Consider the following 16,409-nt stretch of genomic DNA (forward strand, 5'->3'; position numbering starts at 1 on the left):
CATGTTCTTGTGACTTTTCTGTTGTATCTTCATTCTGCTCTATTGCGGCAATGTTCAGGCATTTTGTGTAGCACAACTGGAAACCAGCTTTACTGGCAGTTGGGATGCTAGGTATTTGGCCGTGTATTCAGAGTCTCTGTACCTGGTTGTCTTTGAAAAATCCATGCAAAATATGAGATCAGTGTCTTTATTTCTTTACAGCCTAGCGTGTCTATCTGTCTAATAAACCCTCAACCAGCAAATGGGCACTTTTCTGCAAAGATTGAGGTCAGGCAAGGAGATGGCCGAGATGCAATAATCAGGCGCTTAATGAAGATGAACAGAGGAATCAAAGGTAAGATGTGGGCTCAGATTCAGGTTTATATTTCAGACAGATGTTAGCATTTTTTCATGTTAGTTTACTCTGTGAACTTTGAGACAATGATATTGATCAATTGCTGCTAGTGGGAATGATGATTCAGACTGGGATTAGGTCATTATTTTTCACTATTTGTAATCTATTGGAACAATGGTTCTGGGCATCTTTCAGAATTAAGATTCATACGGTAATATTGGGAGCACTTAATGACATGACAGGACTGCTCCCATACTAATATCCTGTTGCCTTTCTTTAAGACTACTAACTTCAACAAGAAGGGGAGTTTTGTGTTAAGGAGAAATAGAGTAGTACTCTGGTCTCCGTTATGCTGTAAAACACGCCTATAGCAGTGTACCTAGATCTCTTGTCTAAGGCTGGAGCTGAGGCTCAATCCATTATGATCTGGGCTTGAAAGAGTTTGTGCTGAGGTTCTGAAACTTGGAGATGCTGGTTTCTAAACCCCAGATGTGTAATTCACTATTACCTCTGATTATTACTGGCTTCTTCCAGATTTATACTTATAATTTCAGTGTGAGTGATGTATTAATTTAGTTATATGTGCCTTGAGTCACCCATTCCTGCTCATTTCACACTTTTGTAATTCATGAACTGCATTATCTTTGACTTTTACATTTCAGGTTGTATAATGTTAGAGGTAGTAAGTATTAGCTCCATCTCCCTCAAAGCAGTAGGCCATAATGTCTTGCAATATAAAGGAACTGAAGCAAAAGGACTTTCTTACTCAAGAGCCAGATGTGATACTCAGTGCTGCTGTGAAAAAAGTATCTCTTTCTAGCTTGCCAAGCAGAAGTTAAGTTAGTGGGAGCTAAATAAGTTAAATTTATTTATTTTTCTTATTAATGAAGGTGAAATGCACATTTGCCGTTTTAGATTATACTAAAACTATTTTGTATTTTTAAAATACAAAATGCGTTCAAATACATGTTGCAACAAGAATGTTCTTGAATTTCTGAATGTAGAGATTGTTTTGTTATCATTATATTATTTCCCTTGTTCTAAAGCTTAAATTTGGATGCACGTGTTTAAATATAGACTGAAACTGTTACTTGAAAAATATAAAATTGTGGTTTAAAAATGCATGTTAATATCAATATCAGATGCTGCTAATCCAGGTATAAGTGATTAAGAATGGTTTTAGAAAGATGTTTGGTTTAGGAAACTTTTATGGGGAAAGAGGTGCAGTGGCATATGGATGGTTCTAATTGACAATGAAATTATGCGGTCAGTGGTGAGGCAGTGTGGTGTAGTGATTACGGTGCTGGCCTAGCACTGGGGAGATCCAGGTTCTAGTCCACCCTTAGCCACAGAAGCTCACAGGGTGACTTGGGGTGAGTCACTCTCAGCAAAACATACTTCACAGGATTGTTGTTGTGGGGAAAGATAGGGGAGGGAGAGCAATGAATGCCTCCTTGGGCTGCCAAACAAAAAGGCAAGATAGAAGTCTAACAAATAAACCATCACATGAAATGGGTGTGAGGAGCATAATCATGTTTCCCTGAAGCTGATGGCTCTATGGACAAGAGGCCCAACTGGTGATGAATTTCTAGACCCAGGAGGAGAAAAGCGAAGTTCATGAATGCTATTTATGTATACCTCCCCTCTTTTACATTCTGTTCCTGCAAGATTGAGCTGTTTTCTAAGAAGGCAAATGTTTAAACTTTCCCTTTACGTTTTTAAGTTAATTCCACTACTTCTGCCATAAATTGGATGTTTTGACTCTCACCATTAATCAATAATGACTTTTATCTGCAAGAATTGTACTCTTCTAGTTAAAGTCAGTGAGGCTTTGAGCCCGAACCACAGTTGTTGTGCTGAATAGAATTGACAAAACTCCTTTTAACAAGGAGATAATGTCTGTTTGCTTTGTGGCTTTGCTGATTCTAGCAGTTATATCCAAATGAGGGAATTATATCTTGGCCCAAACTTTCCAAGTCAGAAAGGTAATTTATTTTCCCATCACTTCAGCTGCTTGTGTGTTTTGATCTCAGGGAAAGAGACAATTTTCATATTACAGCATGAATCTGTTTTCTCAGAAAAAAGCTGAGAGGAAGAAATACATAACTTGTCTTGTCAAGCAAAAATAGTACAACACATTTCAGACTTGGGCAGGCAATTACGAAGAGATCCACAACCTGACTGTTTTGAAGTGAATGAAAAGCCATTGAGAGTAAATCAGTAATTCTTCTAAATTGTTGTTTCAGAAGATGTCACTGTTAGGCAGGCACTTAAAAAGATTGTCTGATGAAAGCGAGCTGTGAACTTAGGAAGACTAAAATAGTTGGCTCATTAGGAGAGTTCTGTTTAGCAATTCTTTGAGAAGTGGTTTGTATCTTTTGAAAAGGCCTCTTTCTTCAAAAAGAAAAAAAGGCTATTGTATCTTGTGACAAAACAGATAACTTAGCTGCTTTTATTGGAACACTTTCTAGTTTTATGGAAAGAACAATATCAAACAGCCCATAATTGTCCCTCCCTTTTCTCTTCACACTGGCATATAAACGATACCTCTGGTAAAACCATTACTTGCTTCTCCTGTCAGCTTCTCTCTCTAGCATATTTACTAGGGGAAAATGAAATACTAAAAAAGGGGGAGAGGAGAGCCTTAGATATGACAGGGCGAGACTTTTCTTGTAAATGAGAGTCTTAGGCCTCCAGAAAAATAGCTCCTTATGTTTTGTGATAGCTGCTGTTAGATTTTCCCAAAAAGGTCTGAAGTTCTTTGCTTGTAGCATGTTGCTATTTTTCAATGGGGTAATTTTAAGATGACCTCTTGCCACTCTTTTCACAAGGAAAATACTGGACTTCCATGTCACCTAAATAGATACTTGCCATTAAGGATCCCTTAAAGTGAAGCCATGTGGGATGGATTATGAACTAAAATTATAACTATGAAGAGAGGGGAGGTGTTTGGTGCAGGGGTTTGCTTATTTTCTGTTCTCAACCCTGCACATGTTTATTCAAAGCAGCTCCAAGTATATGAATATAGTTTTTTTCCTAGTTGTAATACCATATAAAGTGACCTTTAAAGTCAGTTGTGGTCATAGCAGGGTTTGGACCTGTTTCACACACACTGTTTTGGAGGAACTTAATTAACATCATAGTATTGGAATGGGACATCTAAGCCCATGTTCAGTTCAGGAATCCTTGTCTGATGGAGGGCTCTCCAGCCTCTGCATGAAAATATCTTGTGAACTGGGTGTCCTGAAGTAGAAAATTAGCCTGGTGAGAGTCAGTATAGGCATTGTCAGGCTACATTATGTGACCATCAAGAGAAAAAGACAAATTCAAATGGGGCAAGGACTAGGGAGTAGAGAGGGAATGTGCAGTTCTTTAGATTAGATTTTCCTGAGGTTTAGATTAGAGGTGCCTATGTAATTTCTTACTCAAGGAGCATGGTTTAAAACAGCTTTCAAAGAAACCCATAGAACAGCAATAAAACTACCAATGTGTTGTGTTGCTACTTTTTATCCTTTCCACTAGGAGGCACTAAGTGATTCCATTGAGAAGAATAAAATTTAAAGGGGTCATTTAGGCCTTTGAGTCCATTCTCCTGAGTAAGGCAGGAATTTAAATTAACGCATCCACTTTGTTTGTCTACACTCCACTTGTACATATCCAGTGAAGGGAAATCCATCACCTATCTGGGTAATTGCTTCCATTATCAAACTGCATTTACTGTTAGGAAGTTTTTCTGAACAATATAGAACAAGTCTTGGCTTTCTTCTGTGTAACATCCATTCAGCTTTTTGAAAACCGCTATCATCTCTCTCCACACTCAAGGCTAAATATTCTAAACCAATCTCTCTTCATTGGACTTAGTTTCTAGTCCCTTGATCATCCTCATTGCTTTTCTCAGAATCTACTCCAATTGCTCTGAATCCTTTTTAATGTGTAGTGCCCAGAACTTAAATACAGTACCCTGATTGAACCTGACCCATGAAAATGAAGTGGAAGTATTTCCTCTATAATTTGGAAACTATACTACTGTTGATACAGCCTAGTATTGCACTTGCCTTTTTGTCCCAGCAACATCACGTTGCTGATTTGTATTCAGTTTTGCAAGCAAGATCTTTTTCACAAGTACTGTTACTAAACCAATATGTATTTGATTTCTTTTTAAGTGAAGAACCTTGCATTTCATTCTGTAATTTTCAGTTCATTCCTCTAATCTTTAAAGATCATTTTGAAATCTATTTTTGTCTTCTAGCTATACAATCCAATTTAGTGTTATCTGGAAATATATTAAATTGTCCCTCTACTTCTTCATCCAAGTCATTAATAAAAATATAGAAGGGTATTGGGAGGGTGACTTGGCAGTGGTTGAAGAAGGTGACACTTCTCAAGAGCCAGCCTTTATCAGCAACCTGAGTGAGTAGATGAGACTTCTTTGCGAAGAGCCCATTTAAAATGACAGCCGGTGGACAAGGAGTACAATTTAAGAAAGCAGTTCACATTTCTAATACATTCTACTGTGCATAGAGAATAGCTACAAACAAAATCTGTTCTGCAGATTTTGTTCTGCCAACAATGTTCTATTGTGTCAAAACACAAAACCTTACCTAGTAAATTCATTCAACATCATACTAAAATATAATTAAAATCTACATCGTACTAAAATATCATTAAAATAATTATATATCATTTGGGAATTCCCCAAATCCCCCCATGGAGTCAGCGCAATTTAGTGATTGCCACTGGAAGTTTAGATTAACACAGCTGCCAGTGTATTTGAGGAGGGAGGAATTCTAGATAAAGCTCTCCCTCCTTATGTAAACACAATTTGCAATACTAATAGGAACATTCAGAGAACCCAAGGCCTTCATACATTTCTCATTGGGTGGAAAAATGAGGATTCTTCTCTAGGTGATTCTTCTTAAGTCACATCTTTAATCAGATGCCATGTGTATTCCATTACTCCCTTGTCTTTTAATTAAGTCTTAGTTCTGAAGGGCTTTCCTGTCCTTTAAAGCAGTAGACCTAAATAGCAAAGTGTAACCCTCTATCAAGGCACTCTTTCAAGAAGCTGGGCAATCAACATTAGCTTATACTATTAAAATCATCCATCTTTGTTGTGTCTCTTGCATCAGCGTTCTTGTGATTTGCATAGTAATGTTACCTCTCTTATAATTATGTCCTTAAATTCTTTTTCAGATCTTTCCAAAGTAAAATTAATGCGATTTGATGATCCTCTCCGGGGACCTCGTCGTGTTCCTGTGCTCGGAAAGGAAGATGCTGAGAAATCTCCCATTTTAGATCAAGCTGTCTTTCACATAGACCTAGCTCAAAAGCGGGTCCGACTCAATGAGAATGGACAGACAACAGATATTGGAGATACACTGGTCTATTTAGTTAATTAGATTTTGCAAGTGTTGGGTTAATCAATGTTGAATCTTTAATCAACATGGATACCTTTCAAACTAATTGCTAGATTCAGGCAAACTTAATTTCAAGGGGAAAAACTTATATTTGCATGGAGATCAATCTCCTGCAATTTTTAAACGTGGATAAAATAAATTTATTTTTCATGCCTGAGGCTTTTCTTAAGAATATCCTTCCTAGTTCAAGCCAAGATACAGTTGGGTTTTTTTTAATAATGTTTATGTAACAACACACAAGTGCAATATTGGCACTTCATAGCAATACTGGATTACTTGTATGTACTAGAAATATTGGTATGCGAGAGGTGAAGTCACATTGACCTTTATTTAGGGTTGACCGTCCTTTTGAGAGAAGGAGGTCCCAGCAATTTGGTGTCTGTGTGATATCCTTGAGAGCAGAAGAAGCAGCAGCATTCTATTTAAAAACTTCCCAGAGCTCTGCTTCCATTTGATGTTTCCATTTTGACAGTGCTTGAGTGTTTCATGCTGCAAGCAGACCATGAGGGGAAGGGAGAAAATTAGAGCTCTATCCAGTCAGACTTTGCAATGAAGTAGGTCCCTTGTTTCCCTTCCTTATACATTGTACCAGCTTTCTCCAGTTTGATGACCTCCATATGTTTTGGGCTACCTTCCATTGGCCTTAATTAACATGGTGAAATGGCCAGGGGTGTTGGGAGAAAATATTGCTGAGTGTAAGCTTGGCAAGACTCCAGAATCATGAAATCCCTTGCCAGTCGAGTGATGTATTTCATCTAGTTCCCTTGTTGACCGCCTTCAGTCTGAGTTACTGCTATCAGAGTCCTACAGTTAGCCAGTTCTAGGCTTTGGAAAGGAGAAGTTCTTATGCTGAAGAAGATAAATGATAAAGAAGACAGTGCCCCTGCCCCTGCCTCATTAAATGAGCTTTTTGCAACAATCTTTTAAAGTTTGATGTAAGATTCCCAAAACGTTATATGACTGTTCACAGCATCATGCAGAGAAAACATCAATTTGGCTTTCTCCTGTTTGCAGTACTTTTTAAATCTGGAGGGCACCAGGGAAGGCATATTTACAAGTTGAGAAATAAAGGGATGCATTTATTATTTCAGTTTATACCCTACCTTTCTACTTGCAGGGTACTCAAAATAGGTAAAAATAGAATGATCTAAAATGAAATATAAATGAGTAAAACAAAAATTATGAGCCTAACTCAAAAAGCCAAGTAAAACAGGATGTTCTTGACTGTTACCCTGAAAACAGGAAGAGCAAAGCTAAATAACTGTCTTGGGACTGTGTTCTGTGGCTTAAGAGTAACTCAGGAAACATCTTTCTCCAAAGGATCTAACAAGCATTTGTGAACATGGCCTCTAAGAGGGCTTTTGTGACCTTTTTGTGTCTGGATAGGTTCATATAAAAACATCTTTTTATCTTTTAGATTACAGTATTAATGAGGTAGGGTCTAAGCCTGCCCTTGATGTCTCAGTAAAAGTATCAGGTTTTGCCCTATTCTCAATAATTCTAAGTGCATTGGCTATCTGCCACTCCTGTAGTATGGAGGCTCATCTTTGGAATGTGCTATGTATTTTTATTAGAAGATGAGCAGTTTCTCTATTCTTTAAGAACTTTAGGCTGGAGGCCACCTGGACCCAGTGATTTAGTTTGTTTTCAGATAAGCCATGTACTTTACCTCTTGTCACCATTATTTGCTTCAGTGCCAAGGCTTCCCTGAACATGATGGTTCAAATGCTGGTATTTTCCCTGCAGTTTTTACAATGTGGATAAACTGAGTTCCTCATTTAAAGTTCCTCATTTAAAGTTCCTCATTTAAAATCATTAAACACTCCAATGGGTTTGTTAGCTGGTTTCCTATTTCTGATATACAGTATTTAAAGATTTTAAAAATCCACTGGAAGATTGAGTGAATGCAAGTTACACATAAACTAGAGCAAATAGATGAATTTGTAAATCTTGGCAGAATGTTTATTAAAGATGGGAAGATGGATGGAGAAATCTTAAGATGTGCAAATGCTTATAGAAAGGTTTATGGTAGATTGTGTGGAATTAATCTTTCAATTAATATTGAAAGAAGTAAAAACGGTGATATGTGAGTATGTTTCTGATCAGTTTGTTATGTGGAAGTGAAAGTTGGGTATGTCATGAATGGGTATGGGTATGTTGGGTAAGTTGAATACTTCAGAATGGGGTTCTTTGTGCATAGTGAATAAGAGAGGGTCAAGAATGAATGGGTCCTGAATTAATGCAGTTTGACTACAGTAGCAAGTAATTAATTAGGGTGGTTTGATCATATAGACAGAATGAATGAAGACTGAATCACAAAGAAATATATAAGGGAGAGCAAATTTGTCATCAGATGGAGTTGATGAGAACCTGAAAAAGAAAGGTGAGAAGCTTAAAGAACAAAAGTCAGGGTATGAAGCAGTTCATGGGCATGATGCAAGTAAGGATGGTTTGCAAGGATAGAGAGGCATGAAGATTATGTTGGGGTAGTTAAGACTATTTATTTATTTATTACTATTTATTCTTTTTCTGTAAAATTGTTGCCAAAAGGGAATAGCATTATGGATTGGTACGTCATCTTAGAAGTCAAATGTGACTGTATTGAGTTTACTTCAAAAGATAAAAAATTTTTTGGGGGGGAGTGAAAAACATAATTCTCTCCAGCTTTTTAAGATAGGAGTTCTTTTAAAAGTTCTATGGATTGGGGGGAAATGTTGGAATAGAAGATATTTTCCTAAATTACTTAAAGACTGCTAGCATTCATTGAGGCAGAACATAGGCAACAAATTCTTCAAAACTAGCTCTTCTTTTATGAAAGAGAACAAAGGTAGAAAATGTTTCTGATGGAGTTCTGGGGAAGAAACGGTGGACTGAAAATGGCTCTGAGAAGTGAGTAGACCTGCTGTTCAATAATCTCTCTCTGGACAAGGAAAGAACTTGAGATCGCCTACAAGTGCTCCAGACAGTTGCTCCTCACAAGGAGACTGCAAGATAGTGGTCTCCAGTGGGTTCAGAACTCTGGGAGATGAGAGAATAGCCATCTTGCTCAAATCACGGTTGGCACCTTTGAAAGGACACTGGATTCGCATACTTCCTTTTCTAATCACTTTCAGAAATTGCTTGTTAACTGATTTTCAGCTATTAGTAACCTTTGGATCAACAAGTTTGACAGCACTGTGTGAATTTCCTTCAATCCTTAGAGAAAGAAGTTTTAACTATAAGTTTAAGAACTTAAAAAAAAATTTTTTTTTTTTGGAATAAACAAAAAGGCGATTAAAACTTTGATTTTAGAAAGCTACAAATGGACTAAGGGTCCAGATAAATTTGAAAGAAGTTTTGGAATTAATTATGAAGAATCCTTCCTGTGGAAAAATGCTTTTGTTTTGATTTTTTTAAAAAAAATAAATAAGATTTTGAAGACACTAGAGGGAACTAAAGATTACAAGTAAAGGAGAAGAACACTTAAACTCAACTTGCAATTACAGAATGAAGCAAAGTATTTTAACATTGGACATATTGAAGGATATTTTTGAACAGTGGACCCAGAAGTTAATTTTAATAGTGTCTGCCTCTATAGATATTGTGTCTAAATGATGTCATGGAAGGGGAACAAGTTCTACCTGACAAGATCGAGATTGATATGGAAAAAGATGTTACACTGGATATACAAAAAACACTGGCTGATGTCTTAATAATTAAAAGGGATAAGCAAAGAACAAACCAAGAGAGTGATCTGGATAATTTTCCTATATTGGATATACAAAAGAGGCTTGTTAAAGTTTTGAAGAATTTTATGAGAAGGGACAAAGAAAAAATGAAATCAAGTTCTACGACATTATGTATTTGAAGGGACTAAAGATTAAGATTATTAGAAGCAAAAGGAAGGAATATAAAGTTGGTTTATATGTTATCTCTGGTAACCCTTAATGGAGTTTTGCTGACATCAGGACTGAAATGATGAGGCTTTAAGGATTTGTTTATAGACGAGATGGGATATGGGAAGAAGAGATCATTTGTTGTACTATAAGAAGGTGATAAGTTACTAAAATTGCTTATACTTATGATGAAGGTGGGGAGTCACTTCTTTATATGTACATTTTTTATTACTTTTTCTTTCTTTTCTATTTCTATTTTTCCCTTTTTTCCCTTCTTTGCACCTTCTACTCTTTTTATTCTTTTCCCCCCCCAGTTTGTATTAGTTTTAATGTTATAATTATAACCCTTAATAAAATTACTATTAAAAAAAGAACATATTTCCCACCAGAAAAGTAAAAGACAGAGCAAAACTTACTGTTAAGTACTTGGGAACTCAGAACAGTAAGGAGTGGCAAAGGATTGCACAGAATCCTTTACATAATGTCTAATGGGAGTGGGTGGATGTTTAGGAAATCAAACCTGTTTCCTTGCTACAGGCCTGTCCTCAAAAATGTTGGTAGGTGGCATGTTTGAAACTGAAACAAAGATGAGAGTAGACTGGTATCTTCTATTTTTCATTTTTCCCTGCTTCTCTGCCCTTGAACTAGCCTTTGCGGCTAGCCAAGCAGCCACCTAGCATCTCTCTTACCGATCATGCGCCAGTAAGAAAACAAGCTGTTCTAGCTTTGCAATTGTGCTGCCTGTTGATGCCTAGTTTTCCTGCAGAAGGCCCAAAATTTGCATGGAGGGCAAAGGACAAATTTGTTGAGAGCCACCCAGAGTTTTACTCTAGGATGTGCGGCCATACAAATCTTTACAAAGATAAATAAAATAATAAATAGCCAGGGCAGAAGGCTAACTATGCCTGGTGGCTTGTGAGCTGGCAGAAATGAGAGGGCCTTTGGCCCAGATCCTCCTGTTGGCTCAGAGGGCATGCAGTACAACTATGGAAACTAACTGAGAGAATGGCAGCAAAAACAGTGCTGTATGCCCTCTTCTCCCTGAGAAGAAAATACTTGAAGGAAAAGGAAAGGATCAGGTTGTGTGTACTATCAAGTGTCCACTGGGATATAGTATATCTCTGATTATCCATAGACAGTGCCTACTGTTACTGTGTAACAGTTTCTCCTCCCTCTGTTCCCATTACTCTTCTATTTATATGCTTTATTCAGATTTATTTTAATTTTTTATTTAATTCTTAGTGTACGCATAAAGAGACCTACACTCCCAATTTTCTCTCACTTCCTCTATAGACACCCCAAATGGAAACTGAAATAAAATGCAGGTTTCCCCTTTTTTTTAGAAGAACCAGACAATCTCTTCATTAAGCCATGCCATTCTATCCCCTTCTCTGTTTTCCAGCCCTCGCTTCTTCAGTCTTGCTTTCTGGGGCCACTGAGCATGCAGTGTCTTCTTTAGTTTAGTTTGGGCTTCTCCCCATTTAGATGGTGATTTGCCTCTCCCTTGGGGTTTCCTGAAATCTGCTGGATTGCTATGTTTGGCTGCATAAAGATTCAAACTGAGGAAGTGAGAGTAGGATGGGCAACTTGCACCCCATTCCTGTTAATAGCAGAAAAGTTGATTGGTCCGGTGGGCTGGCTGCAGATACCTGATCGCCATTTTCCTGCTTCCCATGGCATTGCTTGCTTGGGGATCCCTGGGAAGCCTCCTGCTTCTCCCTTCCTCCAGGGGTCTCTCGGAGGACGAGATGGTGTTGCTGCTGCTCGCTGCCCTTCATGCAACCATTCGAGGAGCAGGAAAGGCATTGCCTCTGAAACAGCTTTAACACGTGCTTTGCTGCAAGTATTCACTCCCTTCCAACCAGTTCCCAAATCTAGCAGGTTCTAAAAGGGTCTAAATAAAATCTGGCCCGAAACATCCCAGTTCAAATGCTGTTGCTAATTAGAAGGTGTCAAGCTGTCTTGCTGCTCCTGCTTCCATCTACTTTTTTATTCTTTGAGGCTTGGCTTAGTGAAAAATGTGTCACTCTCCCTCCGCTGGCATTAGTGTTCCTTGTCAACCTGTGTTACTTGTGATACTCTGGCTTCCAGCTCCTTGGGGCCAGATGATGTCAAGAGCTGCCATGTAGCGATTAAAAGGTCATAGAGCAAACTGCATTCTGTCTCACAGCCACAGTGCTTGGTTGCTGATGGGAATGGTCAGTGCACATTTTATTTTCTATGAATGCTACCCTTATCTTGCCTCTCCTGCTGCCTTTCATAAGGCCTGAATGATTCATATGTCCATGTATGTTTATCCCCTTTTGGGCTCCTCAGTGGGTCAACTAACACAGCTGAAGAAGCCATTTTTTATTTTTTTAAGTTATAAAAATAGAGCAAACAACAGCACCAATAACAGCCCACTGAAACAATAAGTAGAACCAGTGAGATGTATAACCCTGCATATAAAATTGCTTGAATAATGCTGCACGTCATGAGCCAGCATGATTGGGAGAACAGATGTTAGGTGATTAGAGAATGGAGTCCTTTCTGCAAATGGTTTGTGTCATCTGAACATCTGCAGGTAAGAGACTTGTAGCACCTTGCCAGCATGACTGTCTAGAAGGCACCGGGTCGGGCAAGGCTGGTCTGGAGCTTCATCTGATTATGGGCATTTCTATAACCAGCACACTGTTATTTGCACTGATACCAATTCATGCTGTGAACATAATCCAAATTCAGCATTTATAGACTGAGGCTGATAGAAAGCATTTTCCCTTTAAGGAGCAGCACTCTCTCTTCTTTAGCATCAGTCTTTGCTTGCCGTTAAAAAAAAAAAAAAGTTAAAAAAATGAAACATCTGAAGGCTTTGCAAACAGCCAAGATGACAAGCAGGACAAACTGGATTTTATCCAGCAGCTGAGGTAGCTGTTTTGTCTTGGTCATTTAACATGATTTATATTAACACTCAGAAATAAAAGGAAGATTTTTATACTGATGTTAGAGCAGCAAATATTATTAATACCTTTTCTAGGTAGCTCCAAGGATTGTTTTTCTTCTGCTTTCCACTATGAAACAGAACAGGCAAAAGACATTTGTTTTCTGTTCTGCGGGCAATTCAGCTATTTTATGTGTGTGGTTTGAGTGGGAAGGAGGGAGGGAGGGAGGGAGGGAGGGAGGGAGGGAGGGAGGGAGGAAAGTTGCTTTAAAGAGCTTAGGAAGTAGGACATGTTCTGTAACATCTATTATTTATTTCCAGGAGGTGGCACTGTTATGCAGTCTCTCAGTTGTGGAAACTGATACAGTCTACAGATAAGAGAGAAAGAGATCGATTGATTAGGGATATAAAACCTCCTTTTAGTCATCATTAAAGTGCATTAGTGGAGGGGTATAAGGGTTGTATTGGTTACCTCCACGCTTAGCATCTCTGACGTGCCAGCTTTGTCCTCAGCCTTCCTATGCTGAATGGGAAAGTCTAAAGGGGAGTGTGTTCCCCAGGAGCTTCTGACAGTGGGCAATATGGCTCTCTAACAAAGCAGCGTTAACAGATACATTGAGATAAGTTCCATCTATAAACACTCAAAAACAAAGCAACCAAAGGTCAAAGAAAGGGGCAGACAGCCCTAAGCACTTCCTTTCTTATCGCATGCCTATTAACCAATACCCACATAAGCAGGAACAATCAAGAGGAAAACAATACCCCGATCAAGGTAGGTCAAGCTGCTGCTGCTGCTGCTGCTGCTGCTGCTGCTGCTGCTGCTGCTACTACTACTACTACTACTACTACTACTATACAAACACACACACACACACAGCAAACTTTACTCCCCGTGAAATTGATGACGTTACCTGGCCTGGCAATGACACTTCTGCAAGAAGAAAAGCAAGCTCAGAGAATACCAAGAATTTAGCAGTGGGGAGATCTTCAAAACAGTCTCTCTTGCAGATCTTAACAGCCAGTCAAGTTTGTAATGGGAGAGACAGCCCATCAAATAATCAGGCTCTGACCAGTTAGGACTTTATAGTTCAGCAAAAATTGAACTTGCCTCCAAGTCTACTCTACTGACATGGACGTGTCTCTACAGTTTTCTTGGCAAGATACAGAAGAGAAACCATCACCTTTTGGAATGTTTTCTTGACTTGACACTCCAGATGGTTCCCCTGTCAACTATTAACTAGGGCAATTTTGCTTAATTTTTTTTAGATCAGTGGAAGTCAACTAAGTGCTGCTGCCATCAACTCTTTAAATTGCGTCCTTAAACAACTGATGAAGAGTGCAGATAGAGGCATCATATGATCCTTGTATTTTCTTCTGACTAGCTACTGCATTTTGCAGCTTCTGGATGTTTTTCAAGAGTAGTTCCACGTAGAGTACACTGCAATGTTGAAGAGAGGATATAACCGAGGATTGATTACCATCACAATCTGACTGTCCCAGGAAGAATTACAAATGGCACATTAGACACAGCGGCCATATGCAAATCCAGTGACAACTGAGGATCAAGGAGCATTTCTGTGTCATGAAACTGCTGCTTCGGGGGAAAGCCTGAATGTACACCAACTAAGAGGAACCTCTTATCCGAGTTGAGTTTCCTGTTTACAAACAGCACCTCCATGTTATCTGGAATTAATTTTAACTTCTTCTTCTTCATCCAGCCCATCATGCATAGGCATTGTTAGGGGTACTAATTACTTTCTTCAAGTATTTATTTCCTAAAAATTACAGACTGCCCAGTTTGTAAGATTCTGAGCAGCTTCCTTACATTTGTTGATTAGGAGCAATAGAGCTACTGCTGTCCCCATTGTTACATGTAACCACTGAACAGTGTAGAGGACCATGTGGAACCCTATGGCAGGGTTCCTCAACCTTGGCCACTTTAAGACGGGTGGACTTCAACTCCCAAAATTCCCCAGCCAGCCGGGATTGCTGGCTGGGGAATTCTGGAAGTTGAAGTCCACTCGTTTTAAAGTGGCCAAAGTTGAGGAACGCTGCCCTACAGGATATCACAGATCAGTGTCTAAGGGTTTGTTGGGAATGTGCAGGCTGCCACTTAGACATGTCCAATCCACATCTTCATGAGGAACAGATGCCTTCTGTCACATGCACAAAAGAGATTACCCCAGTCCCTCCATTTGCTGGAGAAAGAAAAAAAAAATGGGTCCTTTTAAAAACAAAAGTAGAGGTGGCTGGACTGAGACTGAAACCGGTCTCTCAAATAGTCTCTGATAAATGGCTGGAATCTCCAGGAATTTAAGGGGAAAATCTAGGTAATTTGAAGCAGAGGTGAGTGTTTCAGAAAATTGCTACTCCTGTAAGTATAGGAAAAGTCTAGTTAGACAGCTGTGCTAGGTTTAATTTCTCTTTTGTTGTGTGTGTGTGTGTGTGTGTGTGTACTTTTAAATCTCCTGTTCTATTTATTTCTCCATTCCCTATAGGAATCTGTGTATGTCCTTGGCTTTTCCAGGCTATCCATGAAGATATTAATTTTTATGTAGAATCTATTCTGATCTATAACAATAAATTGGAGAGCTTCTCCAGTTTCTTTGTATAGATTCTGGCAGAGTACTTTTTTATAACAAACCAAGAGCATCTTGTGGGTCATTCATTCATTCATTCATTCATTCATTCATTCATTCATTCATTCATTCATGTGTGTGTGTGTGTGTGAATTCTATTCTTTAAAAATCAAGCTGTTGTTTTCCTGTAATGGAAACATAAAATCCCAATCCATTCCTGGCTGGATCATCTCTGTACACATTGAAATCCTCCAGGACAGGAAGCCTACAATAGACAATAATGCCTGTAAAATTCACAAAATTAAAATTATGGTCTTTTCATAGAGTCCTGCAACAAATCCTGTTGAAAGGAACAGGATTTCTGTTAGTTGAGGCTTATTTCCATTCTGTTGCTTTGCTTTTCATTAGAAGCTGCAACTCATTTCTTTATGGTTTGCATGTCCTATGTTTTCTGCGCATATGAATGTACTGTACATAGATAAAAAAATAGCAAAAGCCTATCCAAGTGTGGCTTCAGATAATAAATGTTTGAGCAATGGTAAGTAATTTATAGCGATTGGAACCAGATCCAGCTGCACACTGAGTTTTAAATATTATTGACAAATTGTTGTATTTAAAAGAAAAATATAGTTACTGTATATATTATTATTTTATTATTAATTACTTGGCTATTTAAAACCATCTCTCAGGTTCAATGAACAATATGCCATGATTAACAACACTTTAAAATATTTAAACATGGTAAATTAACACAGAAAACAGCACCTACATTAATAGGCAAGACAACTTGATAAAAAAAACGACACAGCAAATAAAAAGAACACTAAAACAGTGGCAGGAAATAAAACAAGTGCCACCCTGCATAGCTATTTAATTGCATCTGAAGCTAGCACAGAATAAATAAATATATTCTATAATATCACTACCTTAGAAAGATCTTCAAATTTTGGGTTCATTTCAAACCTGGTTACTATTTGGATGGGAGACCACCAGGAAGTCCCACAACTTTAGGTTAGGGTAGGAAGTTAGAAAACATCCCAGAAGAAAGCAACAGCAATCCCATTCCGACAAGTCAAGCTGGACTCAAGGAAATTCTGATTTGTGAAAGGTAAATGTATAGAAGAAAGAAAGTGCCTGTCCTGACTATCATACTTCCATGAGGTCTTGGTATTCAGTGTGACATCTGTAAAGGGACACTTAAGCAAATTCAACTGGATGCTCCATTCATCTGAAACTTTTATTTACGTGAATATCCTCCAGCATTCACTCAGATATGTCATGCAGATG

At 38.3% G+C, this 16,409-nt stretch overlaps 1 protein-coding gene across 1 annotated transcript in view; it reads left to right on the forward strand.

Annotated features, from left to right (window-relative positions):
- LARS1 (leucyl-tRNA synthetase 1) overlaps window positions 1-5,908 on the forward strand; it is a 51,377-nt gene extending 45,469 nt beyond the window's left edge. Inside the window, exons 31-32 of the mRNA XM_007434287.4 lie at window positions 202-334; window positions 5,528-5,908. Coding sequence (XP_007434349.1) covers window positions 202-334; window positions 5,528-5,733 — 339 coding nt within the window. The 3' untranslated portion in view covers window positions 5,734-5,908. The remainder of the gene's footprint in view (window positions 1-201; window positions 335-5,527) is intronic.
- The last annotated feature ends 10,501 nt before the right edge of the window (window positions 5,909-16,409 follow it).

The sequence above is a fragment of the Python bivittatus genome, unplaced genomic scaffold (assembly GCF_059951505.1).
Source record: "Python bivittatus isolate LINGU-HERP-01145 unplaced genomic scaffold, Pbiv_v1 ctg000080_np1212, whole genome shotgun sequence".
NCBI classification, from domain to species: Eukaryota; Metazoa; Chordata; class Lepidosauria; order Squamata; family Pythonidae; genus Python; species Python bivittatus.